Source organism: Limanda limanda, chromosome 1, assembly GCF_963576545.1.
Source record: "Limanda limanda chromosome 1, fLimLim1.1, whole genome shotgun sequence".
Taxonomy (NCBI): Eukaryota; Metazoa; Chordata; class Actinopteri; order Pleuronectiformes; family Pleuronectidae; genus Limanda; species Limanda limanda.
In genome coordinates, this window is record NC_083636.1 from 35,313,124 (window position 1) to 35,328,611 (window position 15,488).

Consider the following 15,488-nt stretch of genomic DNA (forward strand, 5'->3'; position numbering starts at 1 on the left):
TGTCCACACATCTACATGTAAGCCTGTTTATTTATCATTAGACTATCTTCACTGAATGGGCCTGCGTTTGTGTTTGCTTTTTTTTCCAGCAGGGTGACAATACACCTGTAGGGTCTCTTGCCTGTAGGGACGGCAAAGTGAAGACACAACCCTGCTTGAAGTTGTACACATTAGCCAGTTTGTACAATACATATATAAAGACTCAACAGCTTCTAAGTTGTGTTGAGTCAGCACAAAGGGCGACTAAGGATTGGAATTGGCAATATATAGATATATAATATCTTTGCAAAAATTATATTGGCATTATAGTGAGTGGAAAACTGGGCCTGATTACCCAGGATTCCATTTGGCGAGGTCCATTAAAAAACCTGAATTGTGTGCGTAAATATGCAGTAGTCCACGACACAGTGTTTGTTTTTGGTTGGGTTGGCTGAAAGTTGGTTTTGCGTTTGTTTATATAATTGGTTGTGTTGTTTGTTTTTCCATCTCGACTTGTTTTACATCTGTTTGTTTTGTTTACGTGGACGTGTAAGACTTAGTAGACACGGCCAACAAATGATAGTCTATTTGCCAACAGTTTTTGTTTAAACCAACTACTTCCAATATTTTCTTTAAGACAAGTTAACCACTTGTGGCTTCGAGTTATGTATTTATGTGCAGATGTTGACACGAAGCAGGAAAGGGAAAACAACGTGCGTAAAGGTTCACGTTCCGCCAACCTCCGCTGCTCAAGTAACGAGCCAGTTTTGAGAATTTTAGAAGTAGAAAGTACAGATATTTGTGCTCAAATTTAGCGAGTAAAAGTAAAAAGTCGTCAGGAAAATAAATACTCAAGTAAAGTACAGATATGTGAAAAATCTACTTAAGTACAGTAACAAAGTATTTCTACTTCGTTACTTCCCACCACTGCTTAATTCTCAACATTCCATTCTCGAAATGGCAAAATGCTAAATGTAAAGACGACACTTGATATTGTAAAACTTTATTGTCAACATTTGGACTTGACACTCCTCCTTCCCCTCGTGCACAGTTTCTCTCCACACACAGCCACGCCCTCTCGCACCACGTGGTCTCAGCTCAACATCAACATTGGCTGCGTAGAGACGACTTGAAGGCTCTATAAAGTCCCAGAAGAAGAAGGAGAAGAGGAGGAAGAGGAGTTCAGCTCTTTATATTTCACGCAGGGAGCTGAAGCTGATCGTTGTGTGTCTGTGTGTGTGTGTGAGGAGGATATCTGTACAACCTGAGCTGAAGCAGGAGGTCTGTGTGTGTCTGTGTGTGTGAGTGAGAGAGCTGCTAGCTGGTTAGCTGACAGTGTGTTCACCCACTAAGATGAACGACCACCTGAACGGCTTCAACAGCGACTCGTACATTGATGAAGACTGCTTCCTCTTCACCTCCGAGTCAGTGGGAGAAGGACACCCGGGTGAGTGGCCTGCCTCTGTGGTTATCCTGTTAGCATCCTGCTAGCTCCACACAAGGTCGCGCTGCATGGTGCTGTTAGCGTGTTGTTGTCAGGGAGCCCGGTCACCGAGGAGTCCGAGCATCCTCCGTTCAGCTCCGGTAACACACTTTGTTCAGCCTCCACACACCGGGTGAAGTAACACAACCGGTGCTCCACATCCCGGAGAAGCTCGGGGCGGACACACACCGAGGAAACACTCCGGGGTTTGGTTTATTTACAGAGTTGACAGCACGGAGGCTAGCTGTTCAAGCTAACCTCCCGTTAGCACCTGCCAGTCATGTGGCTCCACCGGTAAGCTAGCGACATGGATTTACAGCATGTTTACACCTCAGGAGCCAGAAGACACACACACATCGCTAATATAATTTTAAATCAGACATTTTTCTTTTCAATAAGAACCATGATCAAGTTCTCTTGGTAAGCCTCCTTTTAAATATTTGATTGTGTTAATGTTGAATTTTGTAAAGTTCCCAGGGTCACATTAAAGTGTAGCATATGTTTTAACAATAAATGCTAATATGTTATTTATTTGGTACTTTTAACAATGCTCAAAGGCACTATGGTGATGATAATATTAATACATTTAGTTTTGATGCCACCTTGTGTTTAGCAAGTTAAACATTTTAATTTGAAGGCAAAAAATAGGAAACACTTAAAATACAAACAATAGGAAACAGTTAAAAAGTAAACAGTTAAAATACAAACAATAGGAAACAGTTAAAAAGTTAAAAGTTAAAATACAAACAATAGGAAACAGTTAAAAAGTAAACAGTTAAAATACAAACAATAGGAAACAGTTAAAAAGAAAACAGTTAAAATTCAAACAATAGGAAACAGTTATAATACAATCAGAAACATAAATCACACAGATCACAAAACATTAGATTAGAGCACAGACACAGAAATAAGAAAAGTTACTGATGAGTAAAGAGTAAAAGCATAATGAAATAATACATTATTTAATGAAAAACAAAAAACAGATGGTACAGTCAGAAGAGCACACTTATCAAATTTTCTCTAAGAGAGATTTGAAAGAGAATAATTGTCCCTGAGAGGTTTGTTCTGTGAGAGCCCTGACAGAAAAGGCTGCGTCACCCATGGTCCTCGGCTGGGACTGTTCTAAATGGGTCTAAACAGAGGAGCATAGTTGTATGAAAATATAAAATCACATCATGATTATCATGATCATACATTAAAAGCAGAAATGGGTTCATAAGTGAATAATCAGTCAAATCGAGTTTATTTAAGTCACATTTCAGATGACAAGCATAGACTAAAACACACAGCTGCACAACAGATACATGACATGCCTAAACATATGATTAGAAATATTTAAGTATGAAGATATTGTATATAAAAACATGAAGAAAAGAATAAGCGATTAAAAATGTTAATTAAATTAAACCGCAAAAAAACAAGTGCATCATATTAAAATTCATAAAAATACACTGAAGTCATTATAAAGCAAAGTGATGAAGATATTGATTTCTAATCATCTCTAAAATACTCTCAGTTGAGTTGAGGGCATAATTCAAAACAACTTAATTGGTCCCTGGAGGGCCATTCTAATAAAGTACACATTACTTATACTAATGCAGACTAATGCAAGAGCCCTGCAATAAATCCTACTTTCCCAAAGCTGTCACTTTTCATCTAAGTAGCAGCTGTTTAGTTTATGTGTTTTGAAGGTTGCAGTTTAACAGCGAGGGTAATAAACTATATCTTCCATCCCCAACACTGACCATTAAGAGCTTTCTAAACTCAAACTAAACAGTGGAACCCCCATAAACCCCCCATGAAGGTAGTTCTTATTGCAGGGCTGTTGCATTAAGCTGTTAGTTTTAGTTTGGTGTTAGTAATTTAAATATTAATTTAAAATCTATTCAGCCGGTTGTCATAGAGCGCACTGCAGTTTTCAGAATTGCACTAAGGCAGTGGGGGCAGCTCTAATGAAACAGATAATAGGATTACTTCTACCTAAATATAGGATCTGCAGGGGCTGCTGCTTCGCTGTGGGTGTAAAGTCGTCTCAACCACACACTCTACAGGTTCAGGACAGCAGAAGCACCTACAGAGATCGCTAGTAGTATAATGCTCCTTTTAAAGGTCCTATTTTGTGAGGCAGGTAAAACATTTGGAACTTGTGTGAATGGCTCGAGCCGTCCTTAGAATGCTGCCAAACAGGTCAGTGTTGGAGCAAACTCAGAGAATACCAAAGGGAAGTCTCCAGTCCCTAGGGGATGAGCGAGGTAGTAATGTTCTCAAGTTGTGAGGCCGTAAACCTGGAGATGTGACAAGTTATCAGGAATATTCATTGAGGTTGAGATTATCACTAAATCATCAGATAATCATCAATGCCCATGAGACAAAGTCAGAACTTAAAATACAAGAGCACGTTCAGTATAACTATGGTAACTGTGGTTTTAGCTTTAAATAAATTATAACCAGGATATTAGAATCAGTATTTTTGTTGATTTAGTAAAGCTGTTGTAATTTTAACCGACTTGCATCTCATTTTCAAAGTATGCAAACCTGTTTTGCATAAATTATTTTGATCATGGTGAACTTGTGCACCTCTACTACTACTAGATTTAACGATACATTGAAACATACAAATGATTTGAAATGTGTTTTCAAGGTTTCTGAAACATTCTCTCATGTTAACTCCACAGATAAGATTTGTGACCAGATCAGTGATGCTGTGTTGGATGCACACCTCTCACAAGACCCCGACGCCAAAGTAGCATGTGGTTAGTCTGTCGATCACCAAGTATTTGTTGTTGAAATGTGCATATGCAAGAGGAAGCCTTTTGCAAAATCAAGGTGAGGTTGCCATAATTGCATGCATATTAGATACTGCATATCAGGTAAAGCTTTATCTTAACCTCAGCATACATGCATAGACATGCGAAACGGGTTGGTTGCAGGAAGTTGAGCCAATTCGTATCCTCAGAATGGGGTTAACTTTCCAGTCTAACCAGATATAAGTGTTGATCTTTCCTTTTCTTAGAAATTTCTTGGCATTAAGCCTTAATTGATTTAACTGTAAAGTGTGAAAGAGGCAGACAAGCGTTGAAGGGCCAGGTCGGCTGCAGCCAATCTATATCACTGCAATGCAAAGATGTTTCAAATGGAACATCGTCACGTCTCCACCAAAGTTGAGCTGTTTTATGCCGTGTTTGACAACATGCAACCACTGACTGCTTACAACACGTACTTGAATCTGCCGGACAAAAGGCCATCTGTCACCGATTCATCTGATGCATCATTCACAAGGGGGGTTGGACTAAGAGTTCATGCCCTGCACCAAGGTTTAAAGGCTTTAGATGATGATGATGATAATAAAGCTGCAACACTTAGTTTATGAATCAGTTAAATCATTTACAATTGAAAAATGACAAATTATTTACAGTAACTGGTTCTCAAAAGCGAGAATTAATTAATCTTGAAAATAAATGTCATAATGTATGTTTGTAAGGTCAACATGATGTTTGAGACTGCTTCAGTAGGCCAGTCTGTGTTGTATCTTCCCTGTCCCCCTTTGTATTTTCAATGATCTAATATATAAAAATCCCCCTCTCCCCCCTCACACGACACATTTTTGTGTCCTCAGAGACTGTTGCTAAGACGGGGATGATACTGCTTGCCGGGGAGATCACCTCCAGAGCCAACGTCGATTATCAGAAGATTGTCAGAGAGACAATCAAGAAAATTGGCTACGATGACTCCTCCAAAGGTACAGTGATGAAAGTGGCTGGTTGTGAGTTTAGATCAGGTTGAGATTAACTGAGTGGGGCTCCATGCTCAGAAGCTTTGTGTTTTTTCCCAGGTGAAATCCTCTCCTGCAGATTTGTAGTGTCTTACCCATCAGCTTAAACTGCTCTAATGAAGCCGCCTTGGCTGACACCACATTTCTAAGGGATGCGTGTCGTCAAGATTTTAACACTTCTCTTACTGACTCTGCTCATTCATCAAGTATTTAACGTTACAGTTGTTTAGAATAAAGAATAAAGACATATTTTAATAAACCATGAATGCAGAAAATGTCTGTATGTTGCTCTGACCATTTCAGAATATGTTTATTAACGCATCCTTTACATTACTTTGAGTCAATCAATACATTAGCTACAGGGCTGTTTATTACCTGGTTTAGTACCAATCCTTCAACTTGACGTTAACATACATTTGACTAATCCAGCGACAGCTGTTCAGTACAGTTTGTTCACAAGTCATGCGACAAATTAAGTCATAAAGGGGAGTGTATTTTACATTAAGATGCATTCTGTCTTCACTGTGATCCACACCCTGCCCTTCCCACTTGCACAAACACACACACACACACACACATTACAATTCCAGTATCTTCTATTACATGGAAAGTATAATTATGCTTATTATTTATTAGTAGTCATGTCCTGGTGAGGTTTTTTTTCCATCAGCCTTTTCTAATATTAGTGATCTGCTGATCACATATTTAATTTATGTAACTTTCCGAGCTTGGTGAATGTGTACACCCCCCCCCCCCCCCCCCCCCACCCCCCAATTAGAACATCATCCAACCACATTTAAAGGAAGCACAGTGGTGAGGACTGAGATGGTAAAAAGTTGTGAAACGTTTTGTTTTACAGGCTTCGACTATAAGACCTGCAATGTGCTGGTGGCTCTGGAGCAGCAGTCCCCGGACATCGCTCAGGGGGTTCACCTGGACCGAAATGAAGAGGACGTAGGAGCCGGGGACCAGGTCAGACTGTTCTTACATTTATGTTTTGGGTTTGATCCACAGACGACTGGTAACTGGATCCAGAGGGGTTGTAATTTAAAGTTTGTGGTCTTGTCTTCCTGTTCTCATGCTGGGGTTGTGGCTACACCTCTGACAGGGTCTGATGTTTGGATATGCTACTGATGAAACTGAGGAGTGCATGCCCCTCACTATCATCCTGGCCCACAAGCTCAATGCCAAGATGGCTGAATTGCGCCGAAATGGAACGCTGCCGTGGCTCCGACCTGATTCCAAAACTCAGGTAGGACAAGGAAACATTACCTCAACTTCCAGAAGGTCCATCTGCATTGCTTTGAAAGTCAAACACTAAGAACATCTTATTTTTGTCTTAAGTAATACTTTGTTTTAATGTTTGTCTCCATTCATGCGTTTTAAAGATTGAACATAGATACATTTTGCTATGACTTCCGCTCAGAGCTTCATCTACAGATACCCCACCATGATTTTCTCAGACAACTTTTTTGTCCAACATATTTACCACAAACCAAAGTTATGTATTTGATGTCATGATTGAAACTGACATTGATCTAAAGAAGAACAGTTAACAATCATTTTTTGTCTCCATCAGGTGACCGTTCAGTACAGACAGGACCGAGGTGCCATGGTGCCGCTGCGTGTCCACACCGTCGTGGTGTCTGTGCAGCACGACGAGTTCATAGGTTTGGACCAGATGCGCCATTGCCTGAAGGAGCAGGTGGTGAAAGACGTGATTCCCAGCGGGTACCTCGACGATAACACCATATACCACCTGCAGCCCAGCGGCCGCTTTGTCATTGGTGGACCTCAGGTGAGACTTAAAAACGTCTTTTATTCGGCTAATTCAGCTACACCAAAAACAATTACTGCAATTTTTTTATTCAACCGATACATAAAAGGAATTTGGAAAATATTCTAATGGGCCTGATTCCACACCTGATGATATTTTTTAACTTGATAGCATAAAGTAAAAGTAAAAAGTAGCTCCTGTAAGAGGCTTCTCTGAAATGTTCCCTGTATTTACAATGTGCCTGTACCTTCCCAACAGGGTGATGCTGGTCTGACTGGTCGTAAGATCATTGTCGATACCTATGGGGGTTGGGGAGCTCACGGAGGCGGAGCTTTCTCTGGGAAAGACTACACGAAGGTAGACCGCTCAGCTGCCTATGCAGCTCGCTGGGTGGCCAAATCTCTGGTAAAAGCTGGGCTCTGCAGGCGTGTGCTGGTCCAGGTGAGTGCACAGCTGCGTATAGTGCTACATTTTTATATTGATTAGGTCAATTTATCCATGAACTTTTTTACATTCCTTTTTCCCAATTCAGTACTTGTCTTTTAAATTAAAAGATTTTTAATTTTTGTTTGCATTATTGACATCTGTTTCAGGTCTCCTATGCAATTGGAATTGCCCATCCCCTCTCTGTCTCCATCTTCCATTATGGGACGTCCCAGAAGAGTGAGCGGGACCTGCTGGACATCGTGAATAAGAACTTTGACCTCCGTCCAGGGGTTATCGTGAGGTATGGTGTGGTGTCTAATCTCTGAGTTTTTGTTTTTTGATGTCGCAATTAAAGTTCCCGCTGTACACATTTTACAAATATCCACAGTTTTTATACAATGTATTTATGTTGTTCCGTCGCAGGGAGCTTGACCTGAAGAAGCCAATCTACCAGGGCACTGCAGCCTATGGTCACTTTGGTCGGGACGTCTTTTCCTGGGAGGTGCCCAAGAAGCTGAGATACTGAACCCCTCCTCTGATATCCCAGCAGGCCTTTGGTGTATTGCAGATAAACCTGTGTTTGTCTTCTTCCCTCCTTCCTCCTCCTCCCTCTTCCTCCTCTCAGCCCTTGCTCCTTGCTCGCACAGCCACATCACCACAACCTCTACAACAAAAAAAAAAGCCCTTTTCCCACCTGTTAGACATGAAGTATTTCGGTTGTCAAAGTATTCAACTGAGCAGTGTTGGAGAAATGGTACATTTAGATTTGAGCAGTGCTGCCAACTTTTATTTATCTTAGCTCTGGCGTACTCGTACTTTTTGCAGGGTGAAGTTATTTAGTGTCCTTACATTGACTGGTATAATTGACAATTTATATTAAAACTATATTTATTGTTGATTTCCAACAGGAGCGTGTGCATACATGCCAGTAATGGAAACATTTGCAGTATCACTCAGTATAAAAAGTCTCATTGCAGTTTAGCTGCAGAAGCAATCAGAGCTTGTCGTCCTCTGCTGCTTTCTCTCTAGATGTCCTTTCCAGTGTCCCCTAACTGCGTTGGGTTAAGAGCCATTTAGTGTCGCATCAGCTCTGTTTCCCGTACAGCACACATCCTGTCTGTTTTTGAAAATTTAAAGGCACAATTGGGGCGGAGTGATCTAAAACCTGCTTATTTGTCTTCTCTGTGCAGTCCCTTCAGGCCATGTTTTTTCTGACGTTTTACAGAGAAGTCAGAAGCTGCTAATGACCTTATGGTCTTGTTGGGCTGCACCGTGAAAACACTCCATATTTGTAAATTTTCTTTGTTTAAATGTCATGTGAGTGTTTCAGATGATAAATGTGTCAATGTTTTACTGACCAAAAAACAAAACAGAAGGCATGGCACAGTCCTCACCCTTCCTTAAGACTGAATCTGGGTGTAGCTACAGAGAAACCCAGGCTCAGTTGCCTTTGGACGGGGGCTGCCTTTATCCCATGGCAACATTGTACTTGAAATAATTTATATAATGTTTGACGAGCAAACGATTCACCGTCTGCACATGATATTCAAAACAGAACTGATATGGAAGAACATGAGCAGACAAAGAGATGAGGGGCTGCGCACAATCAGCTTTGTGAATGTAAGACGTGACTGCTCTGGTCTTTCAAGCAGAGTTAGTCGTGTAAAAAATAAATAAAACGTGGGATCCGATTTTTGCTGTTTGCTCATGGAGTTTGAATCTTCCACTGGAATTGCACATAAGTTCAAGTACACCCAAAATTGAAAATACTTCTGTTTTCAATGTTACGTGTGCAGTAGTGTTCAGCCTAGAACTTAAGGTTATTTTATAAATGTATTTACTTGTTTTTAGACATATTAGCTCTGAGGGTCATGCATGGCAGTAGTCAAAAATTCCAACCTTTTCCTATCTGTTACTTTAAAGCCAGGATGTGGTGCAAACAGTACATGCCTTTGCTTCCCCAGATGTTCTTTGACTTACTCCTCGATGTGTGGCAACAAAAACGGTTAAAGGGTACTGGAAAATTACACTGATTTTAAAAGAACTGTTATTTGTTTAAAGTAAATAGAAAACTGTGCTCAGATAGTTCAGGTTACGGTTGCTTGGTAACGCAGTAGTTGATGCTCTCATGCACAGTGACTGACGACCACTAGTCATCTGTTGCACCCGTCGTGAATAGCGCTCTGTGCCACCTGTGCACCAGGATGTCGTCCATAAGTTGCTCTACTTCCAGCCCAAGGGACCAATTTTTTTTTTTAGCATTTACTGTTTAGCTCGACCCAGTATGCACCTTCCAGGTGTGTGTTGATTCGCTTTACTGGACGCGGTCACCAGGTGTTGCATCCAATCAGCAGCAGCCAATTTAATGGGGCTCTTTTCATTTGGTGCATTCCCAAAGTTTGAATAATTCCATCATCTTACTTGTTTTTATTGAGGCAAAAATAGAAAATCAGAGCTAAACTACTGACCATTAAAATTGCTCTGAAAAGTACATGTTCACTAAAACTACTTTGTTACAGTAATGTGAGTAAATGTAACTCTATCCTCTCACCAGTGGTCAACACAGCATAGTAACAGGATCAAGGCTGAAACAGCTGTAAACCTAAGTGAAGTTTCTATTCACTGGTCTGAGTCTATGTCTAAAAGCTCTTTATCTTTATTATAGAAAGATTGCACTGTGTCTCCTTTAATGAAGCTGAATTTTAGCATTGTTTTCTACTCACTCAACACTGATATCTCATTTATGTTGGCACCACCTTGTGGCTCCTCGAGGGTACTCCAAAGAAAGCTCCCATATGAGCCACAGAGTGGCGCTGTAGGAGCTTTTCAGATTCATGTGTCTGTGAGATCCTTAACCTCCTTCTAAACCTAATGCCTGGTTGGTGTTGTACAGAGAAACCAGCCTGTTTACAAGTTGATGGTGGGTTAGAGGAACACATTTTTTTTCACTGTTAATAATTGTTTTAATTATTGAAAGTGAGTCCATCACTGGTTGCTGAATGTGTAAAAGTGCCTTTTCTGCAATGTCCCCAAATATCTGACTTCTTACCGATTTACACCCCACCCCCCAGTTTCTCCCCTGAGCAGCAGCTTTCCCCTCTAAATACTGCACAGTATGATCTGGTGTTTCTCTTTTAAATTCCTCAAATAAAGTGTGCACTTGCTTGTGCTCATGGGCTGGGCTTCTGGCTATGTATTCTTTTATTGTATTTTATATATATAACTCTTAATAATTAGTTAGTGGAGGTTTTTGCAACAACATGTTTTACACCAAACTCTCGCAGCGAGTTCTCTGGCTTTTTGGACCTCAGTGTGGATTAATCTGAAAACTGTTGACATCCTTTTTTATTAATGAGTGCAGTCTGTGGTCTGTCATAGCCCAAAATATACACACCTCATTTAACAAACTCCATTGAGATCATTTCCCTCAAATCTTTAATAAAAGCGGATGAACAATTCATTTTACCAGAAACACTAATTAAAAATGGAAAAAAGTGAAACGTTTACAGATGCATTGTTTAAATGTAAGCATTTAACATTTTGATCTTGTTAAGCTTGCAACGTTCCTCACAACTGAAGTTCATATAATTGTGTTATAAAATGTTTCAGGCAGAGACACTGTCTTCCTTTTAATCTACTCTAAATCTAAAGTAAGGTCCTAAATCAGTATGTGAAAGTAGTACAGACTGTGACAGGTTGTTACAGTTTGATGTTGAAAGATCGTTCACAGGGGCGATGATTCATATTTTCAGTCCCGTCCTGAAAAAAACAGTTTTGAGAGATCTTTAATGTTGCTGTCAATCATTTTAGCAATCAAATATTATCTGTACCGCCCATATTCACAAATCACAATGTGCCTCACAGAGCTGAACAAGGTGCGACATCCCCTTTCCCCAAACCCTCAGTTGTATGTTTATTAAATTCACCACCAAACTACCTATCTCACATTTTAGAGCGCGTTGCTGTCGAGCGGCTTCCAGGCAAATCTCTGGCAGTAGAACAGAGTCTGTGTGAACCGGGTAAAGAATGTGATCATCACTGACAATTCACAAGTTAATCAACTGCACAAGAATAGCTGTTCACTTACTCCACATCGGAGGGCAGTCGAGACGTCTCTGCACCTGTATGTCGTCACAGTGCACGGGTCTGAGACTAGATCAAGAGACAATAAATGATTAATTTATTGTTAATAGACAACAGACATCAATTAATTCAGGGCCATTCACTCTGCAGTGACTGTAGTGAATGGGGGACACTGCAGGGGCTCTTCACTTTCACTTGTGGGTGAGACACTGGCTGGGATCCTGCTGCTGTGGCTCGTTGCGTATCTGAATAATCGCTGAGCAGACACCTCTTACGAGAAACAAGTCTCACAAGTTTCTTTCAAGGAATGTGACTATAAGCGTTAAAAATAGTCCAGGAACTGAAAGCTATTTTGTCTGAGACACACCATGGATTTCTTCCATGCAGAACCTGAATGCAGCTAAGGGTGGAGCACAAGTGACAAGGACATGGTAATAAATAATTTCATAAATTAATAAAAAATTGAGGAAAAACACATGCATTAATGCATTTATTTACAAATTAATTCAAGAATTAATAAATGAATAGACTATGTTACAAAGTTGATAATTTTTAGATTCGATATTTTGATGGGCAATGAGAAAGAATTATAAAAATAACCGTGACACTTGTTCACAGTGTTGTCTCATCTGTGGATCATACAGGTGCACATACAGTTAACCCATACATATGTTTGTTTTCTCTCATGTGTAGACTATTTTTATTAAGTTATTCATCTAAAAAAAAAAATCCCATAGGAACTGATTTGGTGCATTATAATAATTATTTTTCCCTGTTTTGTTGATGGAGGTCGATAGAGGCTTTGCAGGAACCCATGCTAGAGCCTTCAGTCAAACTACCTGTTCCTATTAGATGTATTAAAGTAAAATGATTGTTAAAAAATATTACTTTTTTTACCAGTATTTGATGCCCTGTTAAAGAGTCTTGAGGCTTCACTTTAACCTCCTAATCCCCAAACACTGATCAAAGATGAGACATTAGAGAGCACACGGTTCTATTTCGTGCAATAGCAACTTTTCAAACATATTTCAAAGCAACTTGGCCAATATGAAATCTCGCCTAGGGCTCCAACATTGTCAGGGCCGGCGCTGGTCAAAAGTATTTATTACTTTGGGCTGTTTGCTTGAGGATTTTTTCCAAATTACTGACCTGCCCCAGCGGCGTCCTGCCACTCGCACTGATGGAGGAGGGAGCAGATGGTCCGAGGCGTTGCAAATCTTGTGATTGCGTCCAGCACCGTCTTGCCAAACCTGTCTATGAAGGCCTCGCACTCGTCGTGGTATGCAGAGGGCAAAATGTGACAAATCTCCTCCAGCAACTTGACCACTTCTGCCTGTAAGGGGGGGGGGGGGGGGGGGGGGGGACGGACAACAATCAGTCAACTTCATTCGTAGAGCAGCTTTCATACAGGTTGTGCAGCTCAACGTTCTTTGATATTGACAGCTGAGCCAAGTATAAACAAAACCAAAAAAATAGCTGACAATGAAAAAAACATAAAATTATTTTTTAAAGACAAAATGATAAAGAATTACTTTAAATATGCAAACTAATATCAACGAAGCAATAAAATAATGTGTATAAACTATTCTTCTACCTAATATACTGCTTTAATATCTGTGACACATTCCTTACGGTGGACGTGACAATTCTCCCACTGCGTCACTGTGTAGATGAGCAGGATGTAAAATATGAGCGGGCACCTTGATGGCGCACACATGGCGCCTGGTGTCATTTGAACGTCTCCGTGCAGCACAAAGAGACACTGTGACACACGTGTCCCTTCCCTGCAGCAGAGTGCCTCACCTCCGTCCTTTCTTTAGGCAGCAGGTCCTCCAGCGTCTTGAGGAGGAACAGGCAGAAGGAGCACGCCGACTTGGCCCGCCCCTGTTACACAGACACAAAAGGCACATAAAGCACAAGGAGCTCAGGTTTCCTCTAAGACATTATAGTGTTCCTTTCAAATATGTACTTGACTTACCTTTTGGCTCGTCACAGCAGCCTGCAGGGCCTGCTCGGCAAAATAGCCGAGCATCTTCTCCTGTCTGTCACAAGACGAGCCGCAGAGTCCGATCAGTTTGCAGACCTCCGCTGGTTTCTACAGAGAAAGAGACGTGACGGTAGTGCAGACCTCTGACAGCAAACTGTTAGTGATTCAGTCCTGGTACTTTCCCTGAACTTACTACCAGTCCAGTTATGAAGGTGAAGGCCAGTGGAAGCATCTTCTCAACCTCTTTCCTGCAGAGAGTGGCCATGCTGGGTGGGCCGGGCAGGTGGTCACACAGAGTCTCAATGCCATCTATCATCTTTTTCTTAGTGAAGACAAAAAAAAAAAAAAAACGTTTTATTTTTTATGAGAGTTGCAACATTATCCCCCTCTGCCAACGACAGGCACAGATCAGCCGAGTGAAGCAATGTAGACTAACTTGTTTTCTGGATTCTTTTAATCTGGATTTTTAAAAGTGAAGGACAAAAAGAGGCTGAGAAACAGGAACCAATCAGTAAGAGTGGTCAGAAGATACCTGGTCATCTGTTAGCATGAGGTGCAATGAAAGAGACAGGATCCTGTATCAAGCATGTATTTTTAAACATCACCCGATGAAACTTTGTGTAATGTTACTTAACTGTTTTCATCACAACTTAAATCCCAGTTTTCTCTTTAATTGGTACTATTTTGGGAAAAACCTTTCCTTTATCATGAATGACTGAATGTGGAGTATTGATCTGATAAAAGAACAGGGGGACGATATTTATTTTTTACCTAATGACAAAACTATTCAACCACAGATCTTAGTTCTTGAGATCTGAATTTTGGACACAACATGATCAGTTAATAAATTTGACTTGTCTGGCTTGTGCTCCACTGTTGCTCTCACCTGCAGGTCTGCACTGGAGAGCAGGTCCTCAAGGAGTTCAAACATTTGTGTGCAGTCCTTGCAGACGTCCCCGGTCTGAGTATAAAATCAAAATCACATAATGAAAGTATCATTAATACTTCAACTGATTAGCTCTTGTTTAGACGTCAATAGCACTTAATGTGGTCAGAAATTGGTTCGATATTCATATATTGAGTTTTTAAAGAAATTCAATTGCGGCTATGTCAGTTCCCCAAGATGCAAAACTGATATATTAGAAAAACCAAGTTTTGTTGTGTAAATTTTTGGAGAAGGGGAAGTACATGAAGAAACTTCCTGATTTTGAACAAATGCAATTTTCAATTGTTTCTGAAGTAGATGAACTATGTTTCTTTACAGTTGCTCTTTTGCTATAGATTTAATTGCGGGTCGGTAACTGCAGGTATTTAGGAATAATAGTGTTGGATTCATATTGACCTGTTAGCATCAGTCTATCTTCAAGACAGGTGTTATGTATGTGAATCATTTTTTTATTTTGTTAGCCGAAATGAGGAATCATTACTTACGGCTCTCGTGGCATCTGGAACAGGTTGCAAGGCGCCTGCATTCAGAGCTGTGGAGATGAATGTTCCCTTTTATTTATTTCATCCCTTTAGTTTTTCACTCTACACTCTCGGCATTAATTCATCTTCTTATTGCAACTGATAAACTTTGCGTTGTCTTACCAAAGCTCTGGAGTCCGATGTAGAGAAACAGCATGAACTGCAGCGCGGCCATCCTCGGGTAAAGTTTGTGTTTGACGTGACCCACTTGCCAGTCATACTACTTTGATTAGAGCTGTTATGAGCAAAGCAGAACATTGTTTTCTTTCACTCTTTGTATGCTAATATTAGTCAAGTTTCACGTTCAGTTCCTCAAAATCAAGGTGCGACAACTTGACAAGCCTTATTTGAAAACCTCAGACATGTTCACTTGTGTTCTGTAGATACACAGACGCACAGTGTAGTTTAGTTTATTAACAGGGAAACCTGATGTTTATTTGAATCTTTTATCAATAATAATATTAATCCTAATGTTTTTAATTTCAGTGTAATGTATAATCATCATCCTTTGCCC

At 40.4% G+C, this 15,488-nt stretch overlaps 2 protein-coding genes across 4 annotated transcripts; one reads left to right on the forward strand and one right to left on the reverse strand.

The window, feature by feature from the left end:
- The first annotated feature begins 1,089 nt into the window (after positions 1–1,089).
- Positions 1,090–10,619, forward strand: mat2aa (methionine adenosyltransferase 2Aa). Its single transcript, XM_061076888.1, has 9 exons — positions 1,090–1,426; positions 4,138–4,215; positions 5,079–5,201; positions 6,094–6,206; positions 6,343–6,486; positions 6,814–7,032; positions 7,270–7,452; positions 7,605–7,738; positions 7,861–10,619. The coding sequence occupies exons 1-9, from the start codon at positions 1,333–1,335 to the stop codon at positions 7,961–7,963; spliced, it is 1,191 nt and encodes a 396-aa protein (XP_060932871.1). The 5' UTR covers positions 1,090–1,332; the 3' UTR covers positions 7,964–10,619.
- A 230-nt stretch (positions 10,620–10,849) lies between these two features.
- Positions 10,850–15,203, reverse strand: LOC133009399 (prosaposin-like). Of its 3 annotated transcripts, XM_061076909.1 has the most exons (10): positions 15,098–15,203; positions 14,939–14,985; positions 14,394–14,468; positions 13,701–13,829; positions 13,499–13,615; positions 13,324–13,404; positions 12,670–12,853; positions 11,525–11,589; positions 11,384–11,443; positions 11,126–11,196 (listed from the first exon to the last, which is right to left on the reverse strand). In XM_061076909.1, the coding sequence occupies exons 1-9, from the start codon at positions 15,147–15,149 to the stop codon at positions 11,387–11,389; spliced, it is 807 nt and encodes a 268-aa protein (XP_060932892.1). In that variant the 5' UTR covers positions 15,150–15,203; the 3' UTR covers positions 11,126–11,196; positions 11,384–11,386. The 3 variants fall into 3 exon arrangements, with proteins under 3 accessions (XP_060932898.1, XP_060932884.1, XP_060932892.1); XM_061076915.1 differs by lacking the exon at positions 11,384–11,443 and having other exon boundaries at positions 10,850–11,196; positions 13,701–13,823; XM_061076901.1 differs by lacking the exon at positions 11,384–11,443 and having other exon boundaries at positions 10,850–11,196.
- Between the last annotated feature and the right edge of the window lie 285 nt (positions 15,204–15,488).

Excerpts from the sequence above, each read along its gene's own strand:
- mat2aa (XM_061076888.1), top strand. The coding sequence starts at position 1,333 with ATGAACGACCACCTGAACGGCTTCAACAGCGACTCGTACATTGATGAA. Across the intron at positions 1,427-4,137 it reads AGTGGGAGAAGGACACCCGG|ATAAGATTTGTGACCAGATC; the intron begins GTGAGTGGCCTG and ends TTAACTCCACAG. Across the intron at positions 6,487-6,813 it reads GACCTGATTCCAAAACTCAG|GTGACCGTTCAGTACAGACA; the intron begins GTAGGACAAGGA and ends TGTCTCCATCAG.
- LOC133009399 (XM_061076901.1), bottom strand. The coding sequence starts at position 15,149 with ATGGCCGCGCTGCAGTTCATGCTGTTTCTCTACATCGGACTCCAGAGC. Across the intron at positions 14,986-15,097 it reads CATCGGACTCCAGAGCTTTG|CTCTGAATGCAGGCGCCTTG; the intron begins GTAAGACAACGC and ends TCATCTCCACAG. Across the intron at positions 13,830-14,393 it reads TCTCCAGTGCAGACCTGCAG|AAAAAGATGATAGATGGCAT; the intron begins GTGAGAGCAACA and ends GTCTTCACTAAG.